The following is an 18,240-nucleotide window of genomic DNA, read 5'->3' on the forward strand; positions in this document are numbered from 1 at the left end:
ATTGTTGCTTAAAACCAGTCCTTTACTCAATCAAGGAGGAGAACATTTTACAAACTGATTTCCAAAAAGTGGAAAGTGGATTTTGTGAAACACCTTACAACACGAAGCTGGTTACCCAACGAAATCCTGCAACACACACCCTCCTCTTGTGTGCAGTAAGAAACATGAATCTCCGACCAAATAAATGGTCAACTATCAATAAGTGTATCCTGATTTTGCATCCGGTGAATCATCAGAAAGTGGAGACGGGCTCAGGGAGGCTTTTCATTTCTACAAAGTACGGGTTGGTTTTTTTTTTTGTTGTTGTATTTTTTAGAAAATGTGACATATTCTACAATTTTATGGTTCGATGGATCCAAATTCCAAAACATCGAGAAACATAGTGGCGGGAGGTTAATGATGTGGACCTGATTAAAAATACTTATTTATTCTTAACTTTAAACAGATTATTTCAGAGGAACATGTCGTAGTAGTGAAAAAGTGTTGATGCAGTCGTGTTCAGGAACACACGTAAAAAAGGGAAACAGGACATTAGGTCAAACCGCAGTGGAAAAAACAAGCAGGACATAATGTGTCATTAGAGATATTACCACACTGGTGCAGAGTCATTTGGATGCTGAGGTTTCCTATCAAGACAGAGGTGAGTCCCTGATACAGTAAATCTTCTAAAAAGTTAACAGATCTGGCTAAATTAGTGACATTTGATATAGTTTGAAATCAAACAATTGTCATAGGAATAATAAAAAAAAAGGTTTAGGGAGAAAGCTGAAATTAAGTAGTTTCACTTGATGAGTTTAATGTTTTAAATACTGTACTTTGTTCAGTATTTGCCTTTGCATTTGTCTTACCAACAAAGAAGCTGATTGTTATTTTCACATTAAATGCAGGTTGGAGGCAGTGCAACTCCAAAGATCTTCCTGTCTGAAACATCCATGAGAATTGAAGATGGAATTTATTTTCTGGCAGAATTACAACTAGAAATAAGTGTAAACATCAATAAAATGACATCCACTTAAACTTCAATGATATTTTGGTTACTTTTATATCGCACAGTTGCTATAGGAATATTTTATTTGCGTGCGTGTTTCAAGCAGGAGCATCATTGGTGATGCATCCAAGCCTCCAACCTCCTTGTTCTGTCTAAATTCTTGCATATACTGTATGTTTATGGTTCAGTATTTGACGATTTTTCAGTTGAACATAACTAGAAATTACTTACAAAAAATTGCATATTCACAGATTCTTTCAAACACCACGACTAAGATATATAAGAAAGAAGATCCAGTTTGGGAAACTGAAATATAAAGACACAATTCTAACGAATACACTATTGACTGGTGTTTGCAAAACAGCCAATCCCGGTGTGTCATACATTTTCCTTGTTGCTGATTGGTTTAACCCCCAAGAAAGTAGAGAAGGACGAGTAGATGTTAACTTCTACTGCAGTGCAAAGACTAAGCTTTGTGTATTAGTGTATATTAAGGTACATTTGAATTATTAAAATGGGTGGTTATAATGGTTTTAGAGGGGGTCTCAAGTATTTGTCAATTCTAGCAATGCATGGGTGGCTGTAGATCCCCACAAACACCGGGGATCCACTGCATTTGATTCGGAGGAAATTATTATTTCCACCAAGAGGATATTATGTAGTTCTAATAAATTTAAAGAACCTTATTTTTAAATCCCATGCCGTCCTTTTAACATTTCCTTTAAAATGTTGACGCTCTGAAACCAAATTGAAGAACTTCCCCAAACTGTTTTCTTCAGTTTAAATGAAAGATTTTACTCTGTTTCTTTCCCATAGCCATGTCCCTCACCTACGTCATCCCTGACGACTACTTTGACCAAAATGAAACTGAACCGTTCGACGTGAACCTAAACACAATATCATGTAATCCAAAACCTCTGGATCCTATGGCAGGGGCGATCTCGTCTCTGATCCTTGTGGCCAACTTTTTACTGGCGATCCTGGGTAACTTGCTGGTAGGATGGGTGATCAGCTCCAGCAGACAGGTTTTGACTTCATCAGACGTCTACTTGTTCCACCTGACAGTAGCAGACGGACTCATGGCCCTGACGCTCCCATTTTTCGCAGTAGCGCTGGTTTGGGGATGGCTCTTTGGCGACTTCATGTGCAAGTTCCTCAACCTGGTCATAGAAGCAAACTTCTACACCAGCATAATCTTCCTGGCTTGCATCAGTGTTGATCGGTACCTTGTGATTGTGCATGCCAATGAGACCCACGGGACTAAACAGAGGAAGTGCAGCAGGATCCTGTGTGCGGCGGTCTGGGCCCTCGGTTGGGGCCTCGCTTTGCCTGCCCTTTTCAACGACGCCTTCAAGCTTGACGAGAACTCCGAGAGGCTCATTTGCACAGAACGATTCAACATTGGCAGCATCACCAGTTGGAGGATCGCCACTCGTGGGTTTCGCCACATTTTTGGCTTTCTGATCCCGCTGGCTGTCATGGTGGCCTGCTACGGCGTGACTGTCGCTAGGCTGTTGAACACTCGCGGTTTCCAGAAGCACAGGGCCATGAGGGTGATCATAGCCGTGGTGATCGCGTTCCTGCTGTGCTGGGCGCCGTACCATATAACCATGATGATCGACACGCTGGTCAGAACCAACCTGATCCCGTTCGACTGCAGCTTCAGGAGGTCGGTGACCTTAGCCCTGGATATAACCAACACCCTGGCTCTTCTGCACAGCTCCATAAACCCGTTCCTGTACGCCTTTGTGGGAGAGAAGTTCAGGAAGAAAATGATGTACCTCATGCAGAAGAGATTCAGACAGGAGAGGATGTCAGGGTCAAAGGCCAGCCGGTCAACCTCTCAGACCTCGGAGGGAACTGGAACAATTCTCTGAATGCGTTTGAGGTCTTAAACTTAGATTTGTATTGCTTGTATAGTGAGAGGAATCAACAAACATGGAGACGTGGTTTAACATTCTCTTTGTATCTGATTTGAGATGATGAAAACTGGCAGCAGTGTCCAAATCTGTCACAAAAATAAGATAAAATAAATTAGATCCACTTTAGGACGTATCATACTTTTTGTTTTTTGTTTTTTTGGAAATAAAAGACAGTAGATATTTCAATTATTTTCAATGGTTGGACTTCTTGTACTCCTCTTAGATATTATGACACATTGCTGCTGTCATGTTACACCTGTTATTTCATTGACACAATAGTAGCGCATTTTACGATATATTTAAGAAAATAAAGTACTGTTAAATCCCTTAAAAGTATAATTTTACCGTATTTACAATTGTACAGTGTAAAGTTTCAACTTTTATCTTTCTTCTTTGTGAATAAAGACGATGCTGAATGTGTGCTTTCATATGCAAATACATGAAATATATATATATTTTCTATCCAAACTTGTTTGGTTTGATTGTAACCAATAAATCTATTTACAACTCGTTAAATGAATTTGTTTTAACTTTTCCACGCTGAAATTAATTTCATTTTACACATTTGCATCTTTACAATAAAGTTGTAAAGCAGATGACAAGAGTCCTAAAATCATCGTTGACCACAGAAATTTCCCATTGAACCTCAAGCTAAATAAACTGAATGTCTGTTCATCCTCTAGAGCCTGGGACATTCATTTATAAATTAGATCTATTTCTGCTGCCTATGCACTTTTTCCCTTCCTCTCAACTTCCCACTAATAGCAAAAATATTGTGTGGTTTATCTCCCTCTTGTGGCGATGAACCGCACATGGAAACAGAATATGTTAACCATGTCGGTCTTTTTTAATTGCATAGCATTTGTGTAATAAGAATACTTTTATTGCTCTAATGTAAATTTTTCAGTGAAGCAAGAAGTCATAGTTATTAAAGAAAACAGAAATAAATGAATGTGAAGTTTGTGAACAAACTAAGGATTTTGGCATTCAAAACATTATTAATATATCTACTTTTATGTATGTAATATACGTTCAAATTATATTTTTATATTGGTATAAAAAGGGAAAATAAAATGACATGCTGAAATGTATTAGTGTGTGTCATACAGCTGCATTATTATTATTAATTATTATTATTAATTATTATTATTATTATTATTATTATTATTAGTAGTAGTAGTAGTAGTAGTAGTAGTAGTAGTAGTTGTTGCAATAGCAGTGCCCTACCAGAAGAGGTCATACATTACCTTCTTTTTAAGGCGAAAGGTAAGTTTAAAAATAAAATCAAGAAAATTATAGCAAAGATGTTCTTATTATTGTACATTTTAAGCATATTGCTTAAGACATATAACAAAAACATTAGCCAGTTAAAATCATTTTTGTGTCAGCTGCACAAGAAACAATCCCCCAAATAAACATGTTACAACATATGAGACCGTTAATCATCTTGGTTGTGGGGGAGAACTGCAGTTCCCAGAAACCCTAGCGGTTTTGAAGCTTTGCAAGTGATCCATACGAGGTAACATTACATTTATTTGTTACATTTTTTAATTTTATGTCACTGAAATGCAGGTTTTTAACAGGTAGCTAACCATTTTCTGGCTTGCTGAGGTTAATTAGCCTTAAACGCCATTTTAATAATTTGTGCTGACGGAGTCCAGATTCCTGCTCCGCCTTTTGGACAGTAATGCTAACTTGTTAGCTGCAGCTTTCTATGACTGAACAGCTTACGTCTCTTTTTAATATCATTGCTAGACACATTAGCAGCCCGCTAGTGCCGCGTGTTACATGTTTGTTGTAAAAACACGTCCAGTCAGACACGTTCAGTCTTCTGTTGCACTGTGTTGTCTTCATTATAATGACACCTGGAAATAATGCAGAATAAGTAAAGTCCTCGTGGTAAACACATTAAAATGGTTTTATAGCACCTGTTTTACTGCCTCAGAACCGAAGTGGCTTTAGAACATTCTGGGCCTCGCAAAAGTATTCATACCCCCGACATGTGGTGGTACAGTAAGAGCAGCGCTGCTGTTTACTAATGTAAAAAGCTTTCCAGGAAATTACTCAACTAAGAGTTAAATGGTAAAATGACAGGAACACATTTCATTTTGATGCTTTAAAGACTAAAATAAAGCCGTTATTAAACGTAAATAACCTTATTGTATAGCAAATTTAGGGTAGTGCGTTTATGTTACTCTTAAACAGTATTTCATAATAATATCACTCAAGCAAAGGTTAAAAGTATGGTGCCTTAAAACTACTTTTTTGGCAAAAAAAAAGCTTAAGTAAATAATATAACTAATTACTACCCAATTCTGCATAATTTACAAAAAACCAACATTTGATCACTTATTTATGATGTATCTTATTACAACTTTAAGCAAGAAACCATCTGCAAGCATGATGCTGCCACCACCATGTTTCATTTATAATCTGTGTAATGTAGTTTATTTTCCTGATTGTCTTTTTTTTTTTTTTTTTTGCATCAACAACACATTTGTGGTTTAAACGGATCTGTTTCCTCAGAGGGCAGTGATTTGTTGACTGCAGTGATTTGTTGTCTCTGGTTATTTTGCATGTGGTTTAGATGGATTTGTTTAACTAAGCTTCCTGGTTTCCATGTGTAGAATATGGTGCGTTACCATGTCGGTCTCTGAGGTGGAGACATCACAACATTTTCTCATTGGCCATCTTTTCATAATCTTTGCGTCCGATTTGAGCCATTTTTAGACCAAATGTTTAGAGATTTTGTTTAGGAAAATCACAAAAAGGATAAAAATGTGAGGGTTTTCCTTTTTACTTTCCGTTATGCAAGACAAAGTCAGATCGGCTTGACTAACAGAATGCACTGTTATCGTTTCAGGTCAACAAAGCGCCGAGCCTCAGCTGCTGGATAACTTTCTGTCGAACAATATTGCACGGTCGAAAGGGGCAAAGGTCAACAGCTTCCCTTTCATGCGGACGACGGCATGCTAGCTGTGTACCTACTATTTCATCATCCTGTAAAATGGTTCATTCCAGGTAGCTCAGCCTGTCTTCACTCACAGAGGACCAAACGGTGTAGGACAGCGCCGCAGGGTTTCCTCTTTCATTCCAGCCGGATCAGTTTTGCTTCACATGCTGATCTGATAGAGCAGCAGAACGGCAGCGCTCCGTATCCAGGGGCGACCGACATCCAGCAGCCACGATGGGAGCGGACGGAGCGGCGGCGGGGAAAGATGTGGATCTGAAGACGGCGCCGCCGCTGGAAGATGGCGAGGGACGCGGGGACCCGGAGGCGGCCGCGGTGCCGTGTCCCTCCGAGGACGTCGGGAAGCTGACATACTCCGTGATGTTTCTGTGTTTCTACGGGTTCATGGCTTCCATAAGGCCCGGGGAGTCGTTCATCACACCCAATCTGCTGAGCTCAGAGAAGAACTTCACCAGAGAGCAGGTCAGTGGGGTCCAAACATTGATAATTAACTCAGAGGAAACAACAACAAAGGCTTTCCAACTGGTCTTGTTACTGTCGCATTTCACCTTTGCAACTGTTTATCGGGTTTTTCTCCTCGGATGAATTCAAGTGTTCCCCGCAGGGGAACTGATCCGTCTCACTCGAGGTCATAGTTCACATTCTTCCTAACTGCGTCATCGGAGGCTGATGAGTGACTTGTACAGATGTGATTTTGTTTAATGACTTCGAAGGACCAAAATGAGCTTAGAGTTCAGGAAGGTCACTAAAACGGTTGAAGTGGACAGACGACTCATGCTAATAATCAGAAGCATGTTTTTAATTTACTATTTTACACAAGCTTGTTAAAAATAAGGACAGTTGTTTTTAGTTTTTATTTTCAACCTTCTCCCACTTTTGCTGAAACATCAAATGTTTCTACACAATCCAGCCTTCTATAAATCCATCCATTTATAGTTTTAGATGATGTAAAATTATATAACAATGAAAACTATGAAGGTTTATAGTTTTATAGGAACTGAGCTCTTGAAATAAGAGTTTTAACAGAAGTGTTTAAGGAACCAGGATTTGTCCTTGGTTATTTCCTTGTCTTCTGTGTCAGGTACAGTCAACTGTAAGACCGTAGGAACATTTGTTGTGAACAGCTTGGACACTATATAAGGGGAAAAGTTTTAACCCGGTGCCGCTGCTGTCCCCAGGTGACCAATGAGATCACTCCGGTGCTGACGTACTCCTACATGGCGGTGCTGGTGCCGGCCTTCCTGCTGACCGACCTGCTGCGCTACAAGCCGGTGCTGATCATCCAGGGCGTGAGCCACGTGGTGATCTGGGTGCTGATGCTGCTGGGCGCCACGCTGCTCCACATGCAGCTGATGGAGTTCTTCTACGGCATCACTATGGCATGCCGCGTGGCGTACTCCTCCTACATCTTCTCCCTGGTCAGCCCGGTGCTCTACCAGCGCGTGGCCGGCTACTCCCGCTCCTCCGTCCTGCTGGGCGTCTTTGTCAGCTCCGTGCTGGGCCAGCTGTGCCTGTCGCTGGGTGACATCAGCTACTACACGCTGGACGCCATCTCCCTGGGCTTCGTGAGCTTCGGGCTGGCGCTGGCGTGCTGCCTGCCCTGGCCGAAGCGCTCGCTGTTTTTCAACCGGACGAAGAGACAGGAGCCGGCGGAGAAAGCCGCCCCTTCTGAAACGGACGAGATGAACCCCAGGAGGGCGGGTTTGTCCTCAGCAGCGCGCTGGAAGGAATCCATCTTTGTGCAGATGCTGCTGGAGGTCGGGAACATGGTGAAGAGGCCCAACCTGAGGCTCTGGTCCCTGTGGTGGATCTTCAACTCCACGGGGTATTACCTGGTGCTGTTCTACGTCCACATCCTGTGGAACAAAGTGCATTCCACCGCCAACTACAACGGCGCGGTGGAGGCAGCTGCGACCTTACTGAGTGAGCGCTTTACCTGGAATTATCCCACCTGCTGTTAACGGGAATATATCTGATGTACGCTGGACTTTGTCCAGCACAGGTGTAGGTCATTTTACCTGATATGTAGGTCCTTTGAGATTAGCATATCCTGACACTTTCTGACAATTTTCATACAAGTCCTTAACATGCAATATTAAAAGTCCGTTAAAAGATGTAAATAGCAAACAATTCAATTCCTTTTTAGAATTCGGTAACACAGCATTCCTTTAGTGAAGGCTTGATCATTTGTAGCATCTGCTGCTAAATAATACTTCTAATGCCAACATGTGGAAACTCAGACCTTTCTGCTTGACTTAACGTCAGCACTGTGTAGGGCTGATCTGCTGCCCTTAATAGGAGATTTGGTATATAGAATCTGAACCAGGTCAAGTTAATACTTGAGGAGTTCTGGGTAGAATAGATCTACAGACAAAAGTTGTTTTTATATGAAGTGCAAAATGTGCAATTATGGCTCTTTGGGTGTTTTTTCTTTCAGGAAACAGCCATCTTTGAGTCTGCATACTCCAGTTAATGATTAATTGATTGCTAAATAAATTGCAGATTATTTCAATAACAGATTCATCACAATTTATTGTTGCACAGATAAAATGTAGGGCGGGGCAGTAAATCAAATAATCTGTTTTTTTTTTTTTTGTGTTTGAAGATTTAAATTGAGGGAAATCTTCATTTTTCACAAATGCACTCCTTGGGTTTCCATAACTTAGTGATGTCAGCGTGCCCAGGGTGGCCATATTGTTTGACAGGCGTGCTTTATTTACAGCATGTGTTTATTTGGACTTTGAATTCAGGTCAAATCCAGACCAAGTGATAGAAAAAACAGCCAGACTTTGAAAATATTTTCAAAGTCATTTGCCATTTCTGTTTGAGAAAAGAAAGCGAGAGAAGAGCAAGTGTAGCTTGGCGGGGGCGTTTTCATTTAAGTTAAAGCTTCTGTCTTACAAGACTGGGAGGATTTGGAGTTTTGTAATCCTTATGAAAAAGTCAAGAAAACCCAGAATAAAGCACGTAGAGTCTGATTAACAGATGATAATAAATTACTTATCATTGGATTTTTCCAACAGGAAAAGATCAGGTTTCGGTCGATTCTTCTACCAGACAATTATAGTCATACTTATAGTCAGATGCACCATCATTACTGGCTGGATAACCGATTGTTCTCATTCCCCTAGAGCTCTGAATAAAACCAACTGCTTTACTTTCTGTTTTTACTTCTTTCTGCACTTTAATCCGATTAAGTAACCTGGAGATCACATGGAAACACCACAGTGTCATAAACCAAAACGTGATGTTGGGTAACCAACAACCACATGTCTGTGTTTGTTTGACCTGCCCTGATTGATTTCTGCGTACCGTTCTAAAATTATTGGAAAACAACGTGATTAATTCTAAATTATTTCTTTTCTTTTTTGTTTTGCTCTCTCCCTGCAGGTGCGATCACCTCCTTCATGGCGGGCTTCGCTAAAATCCGTTGGAACATCTGGTCGGAGCTGGTCATCGGCGGCATCACGGCGCTGCAGGCGGGCATGCTGCTGGTCATGGGCACCACTGGAAACATCTGGGTCTGTTATTCTTGCTACATCCTCTTCAGAGGATTCTACCAGTTCCTGGTTCCTATCGCCACGTGAGTAACAAAAAAAAAAAAAAAAAAAAAAGAGAGAAAACATGGTATACACTAAGACGTTGTTACTGAGGCACGGCTTTATTTATTGTTTTTATAAACCAATAATGGCTCAAATTGTGCTGTAATTTGCCGTTTGTCAATTTCATTTAAAAAAAAAAAAATACCACCCCCTGAAGTGGCGTTGATATGGCAATCCAGTTTATGATTTAATCTTTGGAGATTGAGAAAGTTGCATCTGGAGTAAAAAGTTTCCTGTTGTCCAACAGCAAGTTTTGCATCGATTATAAAGAGTTATTCCTGCTGGTAGCGCCCTCTAGTGTTCAAACTGCTCAGTTGGGTGTTGCCGTCTTCTCACCCCCCAGGTTCCAGATCGCCTCGTCGCTCACCAGGGAGCTCTGCGCTCTGGTGTTCGGCATCAACACTTTCTTGGGGACAGTACTGAAGAGCATCATCAACCTGATATTTTCAGACAAGAGAGGCCTGGGATTAGACGTGACGTCTCAGGTGAGGTCACTCACTGTAGGAGACAGAAAACATTAACAATGTGCCAAACGAAACTTTTCCCAGGCTCTCGTCTTGCTGTCCACCACCTCAGCTCCTTCAGCTTTCGACTTTCTGTTGCAGTTCCGCATCTACTTCATCTACTTCATCCTGCTGACCGTGGTGTACTTAATCAGCGCCGCCGTCGTCCTGGTGCGTCACTTCCGGACCCAGAACCGGGGGGAGGAGGAGGCGTCACCCGACGGGCTGCACACAGAGCTCACGCCTGTTTCAATGACCTCCGAAGAAGAGCCGCTGTCTAACAGCCAAAGTGTCAAAGCCTAAAGGCAACAAACACTTTGGAGAAGCTGCTGAGGTACCGGTCATATTAATCTGGTAAAGATGGCTGACGTTTTTTCTGAGCCTTAATCATGCAACTGCCTTGTCTTCTGCTACCTGAAGCCTCTTGCACTACATTTATGTTTCGCACCATGAAACAATCACAGAGCACATCAGGTTTGAAACATATTACACTTTTTTCCTAACACAGCACTCCGATTGTACTTGTTACAAATATCTGTAGACAAAATCTGATTGTATTGATTTTGCTGGGTTTTTTTCATTAACAAAGACAATCATATTTTGTGATACAAGCACATGCTGAAAGCTAAAAGAAACATGACCACAAACTGCTGGATTTTCTGCAGTGTTTAATTTTATTTGTAATAATCTAGTATTAATTTGTGTGTGATACAAATTGTTGTTTTCTTTTTTTCTTTGTAGGACAACTCAGTTTTTACTCTTAGATTTTTTTAAGATTTAGTGCCACAGTTTAAGGAGCCAGAAAGAAAAACTGCTGCTTTTACTTTGAAATTCATAGGAATGCAGTGTTACCTAATCCTGCTGCAGGTTAAAACCAGGTTAAAGCTCAGAGTGAACTTCTAATTCCCACACAGCAGAAGTTTCACTCTGTCATATTCATTTTTCTTTAGTAGGATTCTACTTTTGTTCAGAATGTGCTCAGTGTGCATTTTTTACTTTGATTAAAATAATTTGAGAAATGCGGTATGATAGGAAATTGAAAGTTTTTATTTTTTATTCATAAATAAAATAGTAGTAGTTGCTACATTGTATTTTGCCTTTTTTTTAAAGACTTTGATGAAATGGAGTACAAGTACTGAATTGCACTGGTCTATCATAAAATCAATTAAAATACATTGTTTGTTGTAACATGAAGACAGTCAGGACATATGAAAAGATTTTCAAAGCACGCTTTCCAAGTTATGATTCTTGTTTTCTCAGCTGTAGTCGCTCACAACTCTGATTATTGTTTCTTTTTTTTTTGTTCCTGATTTCTCAGCTGGTGGTTCTTCCTTTAACCGAACTGTTTGTACAGCTGAATCACAAAGTTCTGAAAATCTACCTTTTGATCAAAATATAATTTCAGATGAAAACGAGACAAAAAAAGTCACTTCCAAGCATAATTGGCTTAAATAAAAAAGTAGAGCATGAAGTCACAGATATTTTAATACATTTTATTTTGTTTACTGCATAAAATAGAACATTTGCTGCCCTCTAGCGGTTAAACAATGAAAAATAATGCAAAACAAAATAAAAACTGTGTTGTTGTTGCATTTATTTAATGTAATTTAGCTCATGTAGAACAGTGACTGCATGTGTTTTCTTTGTAATAAATAAGCTAATCTCTACATGCTTAAGATGTTTAAAAAATGGAGAACTGCCAGCATTGGGTTTGATCTCAGTACAAGTCTCTGAAATACCACAACTTCCTCTTCAAGTAGACGAATGTCAGTTAAAAAAGGCTATACTGGAAAAAAAAATAAGTCGAAGAAAAACATGCATAATCTACACATTTACACAAACACTGTAACGACAAGTATTCAAACACATTTAGTTGTTGTTGTTTTTTAAATTTCAAAAGGTTAAAAGTAACAGAAACACGTATCCCACGATGCAGTTCTGTTGTTATTGTAGTGTTTCATAATGATTTCATTTTTTACGATTAAAAGTTCACCAAGCCAACCTGACCCTGCGTGAATATGGAACCTTAATGCACCGAAGAAGAACCTGCTTGACAACATGAAGCAACACATCGTGTTCAAAGGTAATCCAAGTCATTAGCTGGGTTTCTGTTGACTATGTAACTGCGCAATTTGACATTTTGAAAATCAATTTGCTTAATGGCAGCACACCAATTTCGAAAAAGAAAACCTCATTTTTGGATCAAAGGTTTTGGCGCTAGGATAAAGTAGTTTTTTGGCCATATTGAAATTGGTTTATTTTGCAAAACTGCAATGGAAACACTTTTTGGGCATTGCACAAGTCACATGATCAACAACCAGATGTTACCACTGCCTGGAACCACAAAGAAGACAGGAAGTAGTTTGAGGATGATGTGGGTTTTTTTTAACGACTTGGGGAAAAAAGTTTTTTAATGTAATGACTTATCATGTGAACAAACGTATTCACGTGTGATTTTAATTGGGTTTCTTATGTAAAGGAAACACCACCTTAGTGGAATATCAACAAAGTTTTGCGAACATTTGTAATGGAGACGCAGCTTCAGACGTCTTTTGGTCCGCAAATATTTGAAACTCTACGTCAGAGTTCACGATTCGTTAAAAATACTCTAGAGGCCTGTTTCACATTTGGCAAAAACATCCTAATCATTCCTTAGACTTTTAGGAAAACACACAAAGATTACGGAACACAATACTTTGACTTGACCTTAAAAAAATAGGATGTTGATGCTTGGATTGCTCTCATCACATAAAGCCAGGTTGGCTTTGATTGCTTTTTTTCTTATTAAATAAAATCATAAATCTCTAAGGAGGAGCAAATTTCATCATCAAAAGCTAAGTCCCAAACCAAACATGTTGGTTGATGCCGAACCGTCAGCAGTTCTGCACAAAGCTTTGACTGTAGGTTGAACAGGCGGCTCAGCTCACACAATGCCCTTCCTTTGTTTCTCTTCTCTTGGCTCGGTTGCTCTGACACAGATAAAAGTGCACGAATCCCGTCTCGCATCAAACCAGGAGCACACGCAGGTCTGATTAGGTCAAAGTACCAGTGGATGTTGTTTATATAAAGTCTTTTAAATTAATGACTTTATATATAGTGAGCTTTCTTTGACAGGAAAGCTCACTGTACCTGTTTTCCAGGAATTGTCTTAGGAGTTATTTGACACTTTGGAAACTCCTGAACCAAACCTCCAAAGGGTCAGCAGCCCACCTCTTTTCCTTTTGTCTTATCTAAACTCACTCTAGTCAGATTACTTTTCCTTGAAAATATCACTGAAGTTCATGTTTCAGATGCTGCAATAACAATAACAGAAAAAAAAAGTTTCCTATTAAAAATCATCCAGTGTAACAGCGGAGCAGAATAACTTGGTGTGTACTCTCCAGTCAGTTGTTGCTTTCAATGCCAGGGGAAAATGTCAAAAACATTCTGAGGAGGAAAAAAAAAACACTTCTAGAAAAATCCATCCTTCAAAATGTTCGTTTCCGAGAAGATTTTGCCGATGGTGAAAGTCTCAAGACGTTTTACTTTTCCGTCAGTGCAGTTTCCTCTGCAACAAGAGGAAACGAACCGTTGAGTGGTCATGTGCTTTAAAAGATAAATAGATGCTACTTGTTGGATACGTGTTCATTTCAATAAGTCAACTCAGAAAAAGAAGCTCGTATGACATTTTTGTAGAAATGTAGACAGAAACTGGCAGAGCAAACTTACTGTGAAACTGAACTGAATTGAGAGAAGGGCTAGACTATATAAGATTTTTTTCCTTCAATTTCAATTGTAAATGAATGAACCAATAAAAAATTATTTAACTTTTGAGCTGACTGACAAAAACATCAACTTTTTAAAAACTATCTTACCATCTAATTTGCCCTTTAGTGGAGTTGTGTTGCCATTGGATTCTGAAGCAGCTGCTTGAGGTTCTACAACAAAAACAAACGATTTAAATGAAACGTTTGACATTTCATAGACTGGGAAAACAAAAGGAAGTTCAGGTTTCGACTTACGCTGCGCCCTGGTATTCCTCCAGAAATCTGAAAAACAGATTAAAGAAAAAAAAATTGTATGTTTGAACATAAACGTATTTCTTAAGTTAACAGAGATTTTGAATCTAAAAAAGGTTCAAATTTGCTTTTGTCTATTTACCTCCTTCCCAAGGATTGGGGGCTGCAGAGAGAAATCAAAAACAAGTTCATCTTTAGATATTTATGGTACATCAACTATGCATCTTAATTTGTATGGAGTGCAAACAGATATATAATTGCATTTAGGTCAAAATTCGTTTGTAAAAACTAGCAAATAAAATTTGTAATTAAAATTGTTTTAAAGGAATCTTACATTTATTGAAGAACCATTCTCCTGAAAAGAAGAAAATCAACAGAAAGATATAATTTTACACTTTGAAACAAAAACCAGGCATACAATGAAATTGTACGTATTTACAGTACATAAATATATAAATAAATGAACTCTCATTACCTGTTTTCATTCTGTGGCCAATGGCCACCAGTATCACAAGAAACAGCAATATGGCCAACACTGTGAATCCTGTGGAAATCCTTGGACCGCTTTCTGCTGAGTTAAAACGACACATATGAAATATAGAAAAGGGACATTAAGCAGATTAAATTTGCTGTACAATAAAACAATTCTCATGCATGTGTCCCTTGTAAAACTCACTCAAAGACCCGATCAGTTCACACCCTCTAGCAGATGTCACCACGATGATACTTGGTCTTATTAACTTCACCTGTTAGTGGTCATAATGTTATGCCTTACTGGTGTACACTTGCACATTTAAATAAATTATTTCCTTTGGGAGGGTTTCTGAATGTTTCAAAGTGAAACTTTTCTGATCTCCTGTAGGAGCTGACTGTGCTACAGCACTAATGCTTTCAACAGTTACATTTCTGCTTCCAAAGAAACGGCCCAAGTTTGTGAAAATTTAACTTATTTGAATTTGTCAATTGGGACATAGAGGACCGCGTGTTTCCCCCTTTATAATGCTGCCCTGGGCTACTGCCCATTTAGGCCGTATCCAATGGCTTGGCAAGAACAAAAGGTGTTTCAGCCAAAACATACAATTGGATGTACAGGCTGGTGTCTTCCCACACCAATGACTACATATAGCACTTAATGGATTAACTAATGATAGGAAAACAGTGAATAGAGCTGCATAGGTCAATTCTTTATGGGGTCAACTCACGAGCCTTGAATGGGTTGGCGAAGGGTTTGCTTCTGTTCTCACTGACTGGATTCTTCATTTTACAGCTGAACTCTCTGACACCTGAACTGTTCTGCAAGAAAAAAGCTACAGTTATCATCAAAGTGTGAAAAACAGGATTTGTTAAACTGCAAAAACATTATTCACCGAAGATTTTAGCTGATCTTTCAGCCTCCTATATATGACGTATGAGACAGTTAATACCTTTACAGTGAATGTTTTGTTTGTGGAACCCGGCACTTCAGTGTCGTCAGTCATCCATCTGTATTCTACTGGTTCTGCTCTGGCCGTGTTTCCCTCACAGGTCAGGGTACATGTGTGTGCACCTTCAGGGTAGGATAGAGCAATGGTAGGTACAGGAACTGCAGCTGGAGTTGGATAAAGATGAGATCCAATCAGGTTCTGTGTCTTTCAATCTAAAACTAGTCCACAGTAAAAAAAAGGGGGTCGATTACCAAGTACAATGAGTTTAATGTGGTCAATTGGAATGCCGTTTATTTCTATCGTGTACACGTCTGTGAGATCATAAGTCAGGCTTCTGAGAGTCAATTCTCCAGTCCGGTTGTTCAAGTTGCTCCGACCTACAAATAAAAATAGTTGAGAATATTATCTTTCACCTCACAAATAAAACAAAAGTTGCAAGAAAAAGAACGCCACTGAGTCACCTACCTTGAAATCTACCATAGTATATGGTACCTACTGAGTCCAAATCGACAACCAGATCTTCCCCAACTTTCCAGGTGATGCTTTTGGTTGTATCAGTCACAGACGCCTGTTTTGGTTTGAGCGTTACCTCGCCTCCCTCCTTTGCATAGATTGTTTCATCTGTAGGAGGTAAAAAATAAAAACAGCAGCAGCAGTGTGAATTTATGTCAGTAATTTCATCTTAAAGCAAGAAAAAACATTCAGTTCTTCCTCAGACTAATTTAACCCAAAATGGTCTCTTAATTTATGTGGAAGCGTTTTACTTACAAAATGTTCTAGGATTAGCATAGATAGATTTTTTTAAGCTATCTGAGCTTTACAGACAGCGGTGAAGGCAAGTTTTCTCCACCTTCAGCTTATTTGGGCGTTGGGAATATTGTTCCCACCTTCTATGGTGACACTGGTTTGTTGTGCGAATCTCAAGGACCAATGAAATTTGAAGATCTACAGCTGCTGACTCAGAATAGAAGGCATCTACTTTCCCTACTCTGCTGCTTGAACCTGAAATACAATAAACAAAAAAACATAGGCTTTCTAACAGTATAAGATTTATTACCAAATATTACTTTTGGTGTTACTCCAAACACCTTAATTTGTCTTAATTTATAAGCACAGAAAATATTTCTGTTGCCTTCTTTTAGACATCTAACTGGTCCTACTGAGCAACAGGTGTGGGAGGGTGGTGTGTTACTTTGTTTCACACCACCACAGCTAGATAAAACAAGCATCCACGTCCTTTAGTGTGGTTAGTGGGTTTCACACTAACTCACCCACTAACCCTAAAAACAACTGATTCATTTTCTTGTTTACTTACATAATATGTAGGACTTACATTAAGAGGAACGCTTCGTTGGGGTGTAAACACATTTTCCTTACCTGCCCCTACTTGTATTCACCTCGTCAGGATTGTTTGTGTTTAAAACCTGATAGTGAGTTTTCTCTAAAGATGAAGATTTATCAGACTCTCCCTACTGGATCAGAACTCACTACCAGAAGTTTTAGTAATCCAGGGCTCATGTCCCTTTCTATTATGTGAAAGGTTTCCCCTGCTACCTTCAATTTGAGGAAATTATACTTTATTTTGTATCATCTTCAGCATCATGCTTTTCTGATCTTATTTCTCATGTGGCATGGTGCTTTTCATTAGCCACACCCCTTTTGGAAATCACCTTAAAAGCCTTTCTACAGGACACTGGCCCCTTTCCACCGCAGAAATTCCATTTTCCACTCAAATTCTATTACCTGTCCTGTACTGCATCACATTTTTACATGGTCTTCATGTGTTTTACGACTTTTATTGCGCTCTAGCTGTAATATTCCCTTTTAAAACAGACACAATTGGTTCATATCATGAAAAAAAAACACATGGATAACCCTGCGAGCGTTTGTCTTCAAGCAGCAATAGCTGGGTGGGGCCACGCAGTTTTAAACTACTCTCACACTCACTAAAAAGATACAGAATAACGTTTATTAGGTTACAGCTGATTCGGGTGGAGGATCTGGACTCACCTGAGGACACAGAGGCCGCCGCCAGAACAACAAGGAGCCACCAGAGGCCCGAAAGAGTTCTGATTGGAGACGAAGCGATCATGGCGTTGGTCTGAGTGGGTTATGAACGAGATAATGGGTTGCTTCCGTCTGTGACCGAAAGTAACACGTCCAGCAACGTTAAACTAAGATTAAAAGCATTTTAAAACCCTGAATTAAACAACGTAAAGCACGGTTTCAGGCAGAGGCGCTATGTGAATGGCAGTTTCGAAACGCAATCCGGAAAGTGAAAGTATAAGTGGGACATGACTCAGGCTGTAAGACTCCGCCTCCGAGACATATTTAAATATATATTTGTCAAACTGACCCTTATTGTTTCATATAGTGCTAGTTGGCGTTCGTAGTATCGCCTCTAGCACGTTTTACTAAAGTTGAGCCAGGTTTGTTGAATTTAAAGTTTATTCAAAGTCTGAAGCGGAAAGTTTCCGCCCCCTAGTGTTCAGAGTTTGGTACTAATGGAGGCCCGTTTCCGACACTCTGTAAAAAAATAAATAAATAAATCTCATTATAATGAGATACCATCTCATTATTTTCAGTTACTATCTCATTATAATGAGATAACTTGAGTTGGCCCTATATTTTGAGATATGCTCAACTTGATAGAAAGAAATGGATATTGCTAATATCATTGAGCAATACTTCAGAAGTGGTTTTACTAATCTTGAAATCTTGCGAGTTTTGGAAGAAACCCATAATGTTAAATTAAGTCTCCGGACGCTGGAGAGAAGACTGCAAAAGAAGCGCCTTTGGCATAGAAAAAATAAGACAGATGTTGCAGAAGTG

The 18,240-nt window shown here is 39.4% G+C and overlaps 3 protein-coding genes across 5 annotated transcripts; 2 read left to right on the plus strand and 1 right to left on the minus strand.

Annotated features, from left to right (window-relative positions):
* The first annotated feature begins 148 nt into the window (after window positions 1-148).
* LOC114140241 (C-X-C chemokine receptor type 1-like) lies at window positions 149-3,445 on the plus strand. 2 transcript variants are annotated; one of them, XM_028009992.1, is made up of 2 exons: window positions 149-283; window positions 1,805-3,445. In XM_028009992.1, exon 2 carries the CDS (start codon window positions 1,807-1,809, stop codon window positions 2,863-2,865), a length of 1,059 nt encoding a protein of 352 aa, XP_027865793.1. In that variant the 5' UTR covers window positions 149-283; window positions 1,805-1,806; the 3' UTR covers window positions 2,866-3,445. The 2 variants fall into 2 exon arrangements, with proteins under 2 accessions (XP_027865793.1, XP_027865792.1); XM_028009991.1 differs by lacking the exon at window positions 149-283 and adding an exon at window positions 299-640.
* Window positions 3,446-4,305: 860 nt separating this feature from the next.
* Window positions 4,306-11,992, plus strand: slc19a1 (solute carrier family 19 member 1). The gene is made up of 6 exons (XM_028010844.1): window positions 4,306-4,429; window positions 5,774-6,343; window positions 7,060-7,804; window positions 9,272-9,464; window positions 9,827-9,968; window positions 10,089-11,992. Exons 2-6 carry the CDS (start codon window positions 6,098-6,100, stop codon window positions 10,287-10,289), a joined length of 1,527 nt encoding a protein of 508 aa, XP_027866645.1. The 5' UTR covers window positions 4,306-4,429; window positions 5,774-6,097; the 3' UTR covers window positions 10,290-11,992.
* LOC114140717 (uncharacterized) lies at window positions 11,466-17,705 on the minus strand. 2 transcript variants are annotated; one of them, XM_028010846.1, is made up of 11 exons: window positions 17,419-17,705; window positions 15,874-16,029; window positions 15,660-15,785; window positions 15,408-15,572; window positions 15,187-15,279; window positions 14,460-14,552; window positions 14,319-14,339; window positions 14,127-14,147; window positions 13,988-14,014; window positions 13,841-13,903; window positions 11,466-13,533 (listed from the first exon to the last, which is right to left on the minus strand). In XM_028010846.1, the coding sequence occupies exons 1-11, from the start codon at window positions 17,498-17,500 to the stop codon at window positions 13,508-13,510; spliced, it is 873 nt and encodes a 290-aa protein (XP_027866647.1). In that variant the 5' UTR covers window positions 17,501-17,705; the 3' UTR covers window positions 11,466-13,507. The 2 variants fall into 2 exon arrangements, with proteins under 2 accessions (XP_027866647.1, XP_027866646.1); XM_028010845.1 differs by having other exon boundaries at window positions 14,460-14,555.
* Between the last annotated feature and the right edge of the window lie 535 nt (window positions 17,706-18,240).

This window comes from Xiphophorus couchianus, chromosome 24 (genome assembly GCF_001444195.1).
Source record: "Xiphophorus couchianus chromosome 24, X_couchianus-1.0, whole genome shotgun sequence".
Taxonomy (NCBI): Eukaryota; Metazoa; Chordata; class Actinopteri; order Cyprinodontiformes; family Poeciliidae; genus Xiphophorus; species Xiphophorus couchianus.